This window comes from Microtus ochrogaster, chromosome 5, assembly GCF_000317375.1.
Source record: "Microtus ochrogaster isolate Prairie Vole_2 chromosome 5, MicOch1.0, whole genome shotgun sequence".
NCBI classification, from domain to species: domain Eukaryota; kingdom Metazoa; phylum Chordata; class Mammalia; order Rodentia; family Cricetidae; genus Microtus; species Microtus ochrogaster.
Window position 1 is genome coordinate 49,165,403 of NC_022012.1, and position 7,957 is coordinate 49,173,359.

General features: G+C 41.6%; 1 protein-coding gene across 1 annotated transcript in view; it reads left to right on the forward strand.

The window, feature by feature from the left end:
- Window positions 1–7,755, forward strand: part of Chrna5 (cholinergic receptor nicotinic alpha 5 subunit) — an 11,675-nt gene extending 3,920 nt beyond the window's left edge. The window contains exons 2-5 of the mRNA XM_026779337.1: window positions 1,611–1,655; window positions 2,703–2,812; window positions 4,127–4,955; window positions 7,011–7,755. Coding sequence (XP_026635138.1) covers window positions 1,629–1,655; window positions 2,703–2,812; window positions 4,127–4,955; window positions 7,011–7,172 — 1,128 coding nt within the window. The 5' untranslated portion in view covers window positions 1,611–1,628 and the 3' untranslated portion in view covers window positions 7,173–7,755. The remainder of the gene's footprint in view (window positions 1–1,610; window positions 1,656–2,702; window positions 2,813–4,126; window positions 4,956–7,010) is intronic.
- The last annotated feature ends 202 nt before the right edge of the window (window positions 7,756–7,957 follow it).

Genomic DNA, 7,957 nt, shown 5'->3' on the forward strand with positions numbered 1-7,957 from the left:
TTCGAGACCAGCCTGGTCTACAGAGCGAGTTCCAGGACAGGCTCCAAAGCCACAGAGAAACCCTGTCTCGAAAAACCAAAAAAAAAAAAAAAAGTGATTCTAATTCTACCATTTGTAGATGACTGATGTTAACAATTGATTGCTGAGGTGTCTGTGGGGGGAGGTACACACCTGTAATCCCAGCACTTGGGAGTAGAAGCAGGAGAATAAGGAATTCTGGGTTATCCCCTACTAGAGGGAGAGTTTGAAGCCAGCCTGGGCTACTGAGACCAGTATAAAAACAAAAGGCCTTTTTGTTGTGTTTCTTGCCATTTTTTTCTTTGTGCCTGTTTTACAAACTTGGAATATGTGGGCTTTTTGTTTTGTCTTGCTATTTAGATTTATTTTATTTTGTGTGTATGAGTGTTTTGCCTGCATTTATGTCTGTGCACCACAAGCATGGCTGGTGCCTAAGGAAGTGGTAAGCTTCCATGTGGGTACTAGGAATCCAACCTGGGTCCTTTGCAAGAACAAAAGGCACTCTTAACCACTGAGCCAACTCTCCAGTCCCTGGAATGTGTTTTTGATATCATTTTGCTGACTGCTTTTTCTCCTAGTTATGTTAAAATCCTCATATAATTTATTCACATTTCTATTGGCAGAAAATTGTCCAGTTTTCTTCTAATGACATTTGTACACAAATGTCTGAATTTCTCCCTCCTTTAAGAAAGGCAGGTTGAGTACATGGTGTGCATCTTCACACCCTTTTAGGGCAAAGTGAATAATGTACTCATATCTTAGATCTTCTTAAGTTTGAGGAAATGTGCCAGGCAGTGGTGGTGTGTGCCTTTAATCCCAGCACTCAGGAGGCAGAGGCAGGCAGAACTCTGTGAGTTTGAGGCCAGCCTGGTCTTCAGAGTGAGTTCCAGGACAGCCAAGGCTACACTGAGAAACCCTGTCTCGGAAAATAAGAAAAAAATTGAGAAACTGTAGTAGTTGAGACCATGAAAACTAAATATAGAATCACAAGTGATAAGCTTTGGAGAAGTTTACCTGAACGACAGAATGTTTAGAGTAATAATATGAGCTTAATCTTGTTTTTTAGAGTGAGAACAATTAGCAGGTGTTCATTCTATATGGAAAGAAGCATTTTTATCGAAATGTTTAACTTTTTAAAATTTAAGGACCATATTAGGAGAGAGAGAGAGAGAGAGAGAGAAAGAGAGAGAGAGAGAGAGAGAGAGAGAGAGAGAGAGAGAGGAGGAGAGGGAGGGAGAACACACAAACAGGGCAGGCAGGGAAGCTGTAACTCTCAGCGGGTTCAGGAAGGAGGAACATGGACCGGAAGCCACTCCTTTTGAGATAGGGGCAGCCATGGAAGACTACAGCCGCTATAGAAAGTGGGTAGGGTCTTCAGAAAAACTGAGAAGCCAGAGTGTCTGGAAAATCATACTTGGGGTTTCAGCTGATAGTTAAAGATGAAATAAAAGGGAAAGAAAGGTGCCTTTTCTGAGTTAGAGCTCAGGCTTAGCAGTGACAGTCAGCAACTGCCACCGTGTTCAAGCTCTTAAGGAATTACTGCTGTGGAATGGAAACAACCAACCTTTCTTCTTCTCTTTCTTTTTAAATAGGATGAGAAAAACCAGCTAATGACAACAAACGTCTGGTTGAAACAGGTGTGTATGCCAATCAAGCAGGTGCCCAGCTAGCAGCTTGCCCACTCTTTATTTTAGGTCCTCCGTGGCCAAAAAGGCAAAGCTCATAGAAAGTCTCAGGAGAGATGAAGTAAGCCTTATGGGCATCTAGGGGAGAAGAATGTTCTGGGTAAAGGACCAGCAAGTAAAAGGTCCAGAGGCTGAACTGTATCTAGTAATTGTGGGTAAGGTGTGTGAGCCATGGGGAGCCCCGTGGAGATGGGGGGTCAAAGGAACAATGAGAAGCCAGTAGAATAGTAACTTACAGGACCCTGCAAGGATTTGGATTTTTACTTTTTATTTTTAAAAAAAATGTTTATTTTTATGTATGAGCATTTAGTCTGCATGCATCTAAATATACATGTACATGAAATGCCCAAGGAGGCCAGAAGAGGGCATTGCATCACCAGGGACTGGCATTATAGAGGGTTGTCAGCTGCCATGCGGCGGCTGGGAACTGGACCTGTCTACAAAAGCTTCAAGTGCTCTTAGCCCCAGGATTTGGCTTTTAATTTGAGTGCAACAGGAATGGACAGGAATGCAACTAGTCATTGTTATAGTTACTAGCATGCTAACTACACATTATTGGGATTCCCTGTGATAGTGTCATCCATACATACAGCATGTATGTCCCTCCATCCTTATGTTATGACCCTCCTCTTCCAGCACCCCTCTCATTCCCTAGTGATCTCTCTGTAATGAATTATTTTAATTATGGACCATCATACGTATGTCTCCAGCTGTTGTTGAATATTTTCCATTGTTTATTCTTTCTCTGTCTCATGATTGTTTATGCCTGACAAGTAGAGAACCATGAATGCATCAGTACGGGTCCTCCCCTGTGCCTCATCAGGACCACAGCTGGAGTCAGTGCACAGAGGGGCAGGATGTTATTCTTTTTTGAGAAGGTTTTCTGAATTGGGAACAGAAATGATTCATGTCTAAAGGTTCTGGATATGACAGGAAGTATATCTTTAACTTATTTTATAATGTATTGATTGAAATGGAGTTGAATTTCTCATTTTACAGGAATGGATAGATGTAAAATTAAGATGGAATCCTGATGACTATGGTGGAATAAAAATTATACGCGTCCCATCAGACTCTCTGTGGATCCCAGACATCGTTTTGTTTGACAAGTAAGTTATATTCTAAATATTACCTTACATTTCCAAAAGAAAACTTGAACTGCTACCAGGCACTAGTAACCTTTTCCCTCGCGTCTGCAAATTGTTTAGTTATGAAATCAAATGACTTGGATTTGTGCTTATTTATTTCATGGGTGCTGTGTATCCTTTGTCTTTTTAGTGTGTTATTTTTATCAGAAATGTGTCACCTGGTTTCTGAAATAAGAAAAAAGGACTTAGCAAACATAGAAAGGAATAAGGAAGGGTGGAGAGAGAGGTCATGCTTGTGATTAGCTTACATAGACAGGAAACTTATGTGGTTGGCCATGTGTTCATAGCAGTTTTAAATGCTGGGTGCACCGACTGTCTGACATGGACCTACGGCAGTTACGCTTTGCTAGGGTCACAAAGCTCTCATGTGGCGGAGAGAGGTTTCACCCCAAGACACTGTGATGTCCCCATTTGCTTCCTTATTCAAGTCAGACTTCCATGTTTGCAGGGATTTGTTTTTAGTTGAGGTTACAGTTTATGTTCAACACTGTCTTCTAATATTTTCTAGAGATGCCATCCTAATAGCACAATCCTCTCTAGGAGTGTTTTGAGGGTAATTGCCAGTACCAGCTGCGTTTTCCCCACCCAGGGCCCTCTCAGAGTAAATGGGAGAGCTTGCTTGCATTTATGCTAAAGCACCTCTCCTATTTGCACAAAGGCTTTTTAGAACAAATGCTATGCAAAATATGATCTTTTGGATCCTTTTACACCCGTGTTCCTCAATATGGGAGGATGAAGAAAGCTTGTAATGTAGCACGGGGCAGCTCCCGGAGCATTGGCTGCTCTCTGTAACTGAACCTGAAGATACACAGCAGGACTGTTGTGAAGGACTCGGGCGCTGGGGCTTCTACCTGCTGCTGTGCCTCTTTAGTGCAGGTTCAGGCGGGCCTTGCCTGGTGCAAATTCTCTAGTGGAAGAGGAAGTCTGGAGATAAAGAGTCAGGCTCTGCCTCTGTGCATGCCCGGTATAGAAACAGCCTGATTCTATTTGTATGACAAGTGAGGTCTTTTCAACTATAAAAATCTCAGCATTTTGATAAACATGGATTTGCCCATCTCACAATACAAAGGGGAGAGTAGGTTCGGTCCCAGCAGAATCATACATGTTAGGAAGATGTCCAGAAAGCAAGGCCCCGTGGGTGGAGCAGACATTTGGGCACATAGTAATTTCAAACTTATTTCATGCTGTTACCCACAGGTTTCCTTTTATATTGGGCTTATAAAATGTGTGCTCGGGTTGTTTGATTTAGGCACCATTACTTTGTGTTTCTTTTAGTGCAGATGGACGTTTTGAAGGGGCCAGCACGAAGACGATTGTCAAGTACAATGGCACCGTCACCTGGACACAACCAGCAAACTACAAAAGTTCCTGTACTATCGATGTCACGTTTTTCCCATTCGATCTCCAGAATTGTTCCATGAAATTCGGCTCTTGGACGTATGATGGATCCCAGGTTGATATAATCCTAGAGGACCAAAATGTAGACAGAACCGACTTTTTTGACAACGGAGAATGGGAAATCATGAGTGCCGTGGGGATCAAAGGGAACAGAACGGACAGCTGCTGTTGGTACCCTTACGTCACGTACTCTTTTGTGATTAAGCGGCTGCCTCTCTTCTATACCTTATTTCTCATTATCCCCTGCATTGGGCTCTCATTTCTGACTGTGGTCGTCTTCTATCTCCCGTCAAACGAAGGTGAAAAGATCAGCCTGTGCACGTCAGTGCTCGTCTCTCTGACCGTCTTCCTTCTGGTTATTGAAGAGATCATACCCTCGTCGTCCAAAGTCATACCTCTGATTGGGGAGTACTTGGTGTTTACCATGATTTTTGTGACACTCTCCATTATGGTGACTGTCTTTGCCATCAACATCCACCACCGCTCTTCCTCAACACACAATGCTATGGCACCGTGGGTCCGTAAGATATTTCTTCACAAGCTCCCCAAACTGCTCTGCATGAGAAGTCATGTCGACAGGTACTTCACTCAGAGGGAAGAAACCGAGGATGGCAGTGGACCGAAGTCTAGGAACACCTTGGAAGCTGCGCTCGGCTGCATCCGCTACATCACGAGACATGTCAGGAAGGAGAACGACGTCCGAGAGGTCTGTGGCGGGTATTCAATCTGCTGCCCTGCAAAGCCAAAATGGGGCATCTGCCCGTCTCGCTTTTCCATCTCCCCAGAGCATCTTGAATGACTATAAAGAAAGTTTCACTATGCATTTGACGGGATAGTAATTTTTTGGGGGGAGGGATAGTAATTTTTCGCCATAACTTTTGGCTCTGGAATGGAATGATTTACTGATTTAGATTTCTCTTTAGTAACTTTCTTTCTGAATTTTGGCATTATAATTTATCAAAAGTTATTTTTTTTGAAGAAAGAGCCTAATCTAGTTTTATAAGTACAGGCAAGATACTTTTCTAGAAAAACATCTTATTGTGGCTCATTTATAAAATTAGTAAAGTTTTTCATTAGTAAAATTGAAAGAATAAGGTGCATACCTGTAATCCCACCATTCAGGGGCTGTGGCAGGAGGATTGAGAAAGTCTTGGGCTACTTAGCAAGTTCAAGGTCAGTCTAGACTACATAGGGAGACTACATCTCATAAAAGCAAAATGAAATTTAAAAACCATAAAAAGAGAAAAGGAGTTAGGTGGTCTCATGTGTTATGTTCATACATCAAGGTTTTCCTTTGAGGCAATAATAGTATCTAATGTGCTTAAAACAAAATTTGTCTAAAGCCTTACAGAAAATAAATTTGGTTGGCTTATAAAGGTTAATTGACATTTGAGATGCAAATATTGGACATGTGTTTTATCAATTTATAGTGTTGAACTGCTGTTCTTTTTCTGATTTTCAATGGCCACTATTTTCCTTTTTTCTATTATATGATATTTTTAAAGTTATGCCTATTAATATTTTATAACTGAATTTATATTTAATGGTCCCATTAAGATTATGTAAATCTAATATATTTCTATTAATCCTTTTCCAGATTTATTTCCTTATCTTATGTGTATGAGTGTTTTTCTGCCTGATTGTGTATGCATCACATGTGTGCCTGGAGCCTGAGGAAGTCTGAAGAGGGCTTCAGAGGCCCTCGAACTGGAGTTACAGATGTTTGTGAGCCACTGTGTGGGTGCTGGGAACTGAGCCCTGGTCTACAGGAGCAATAAATGCTCCTAACTGCTGAGCCATCTCACCAGCTCCCAAATTCTAATTTCTAAAGTTTTTAAAATGGAGATTTTTCTATCAGGTGCGAGTTGTAGATGCAATGAATCTGATAAAATAGCAGTGCAGTCTGAAGCCCCAGCTTCCCTTGCCCTGACAGCCTTTGTCTCCTCCCTTCCTCCCTCCCTCCTCCCTCCCTTCCTCCCTCCCTCCCTCCTTCTGTTCTTCTCTCTCCCTCCTTCTCTTTCGTCCTTCTTTTCTCCTTACCCTCTCCTTCTCTTCCCTTCCCTCCCTCCTCCCCCCCCCCTTTTTTTGAGACAAGGTTTCACTATATATATAGCCCTGGCTAGCCTGAGACTTGCTGTGTAGACCAGGCTGACTCCAAACTCACAGAAATTCATTCACATTTTGGGATTAAAGACTTGTACCACCTCTACACTGAGAACCCTCATCTCCTGTCCCCCCCACACCCACACACTGTTTTTTTAGACAGGGTTTTGCTATGTAGCTCAGGTTAGCCTTGAACTCTCAATCCTCTTACATTAGCCCCCTGAAGGCTGGGTTTACAGCAAGCACCACTATGTCCAGGGAATAACTTTGAGTTAACTTTTTGTTGTTGTTTGAGATGTGGTCCCACTTGTTCAGGCTCCTCCTGCTTCAGTCTTCCAAGTAGCTGGTACCACGTGCGCGTGCCACCCTGCCTAGTTCACTTCTAACTAACTTGTTGGTTGTAGTATGTGGTGGTGGTATAATTAAAGCACCGTTATAAGGATTTTAACTATTAGTGGAATGTTAAAAGGTGAGAATATTTGTCAGCTAATGATTTAGACTGGAATGGAATTTAATAAGTTATACCAGTCTATCTTAGAGACCTGGGCACAGGATTACTTATGCTTTGAAGACAGCAAATGATTATCTTCTGGGGTTTTTTTTATTCTTAAAATGTGTACAAGTTTGATATTTGTATTTAATGTTTGTCTTTTAACAGGTTGTTGAAGACTGGAAATTCATAGCACAAGTTCTTGACCGGATGTTTCTGTGGACTTTTCTTCTGGTTTCGGTCATTGGGACTCTGGGGCTTTTTGTTCCTGTTATTTATAAATGGGCCAATATCATAGTCCCGGTTCACATCGGAAATACAATTAAGTGAAGCCAAGAAATTACTATGGGTTTAGTGAGCAACCACACATCTCTTAGGACATGTATACAGTTATGAAAATGTGAAATTATTTTCAATTTGATATAGGCTGTAACAGATTAGTAATTTCTAACCTGGCTTAATATTGTCCATTAGAACTGAAGTAATAACTGCAGGTAGCAACAGAACATTGTCCAGCTGCACTGGTGAACGCCTACTAATGTGGAATCCATGCAGAAGTTCCTCTTTGGAGGTTGGCAAATACAGTTATAGTTGAAGACTGTTTAGAACTTTTTCCAAATTTAGTAAAAGCTTATAATTGTGTGGTTTTGTATTTTCAGAATGGGCCTTCTTAAATTATCCAGGCTGGCCTCAAACTCCTGGACTCCAGTGAACCTCCTGTCTCAGCATCCTGAGTAGCCGGGACTATGGGTGTGGTCCACCCTGCCCAACTCATATATATATTTTAAAATTCTATCTGTTCTGTATTCATGGATGTGTGATACATAATACTTCTATATGAATTAAGCCAATTACTTGGTTTAATAATGGCTTAATGTCTTAGTTAATATTGCTGTGAAGAGACACCATGACCACAGCAACTTTTTAAAAAAAGATTTCTTTATTTATTTTATGTATAGAGTGCTTTGTCATCATGTATGACTTTATGCCAGAAGAGAGCATCAGATCCCACCATAGATGGCTGTAAACCACCATGTGGTTGCTGGGAATTGCAGCCAGTCCTCTTAGCTGCTGAATCACCTCTCCAGCCCTGCACATCAACTTTTTATAAAGGA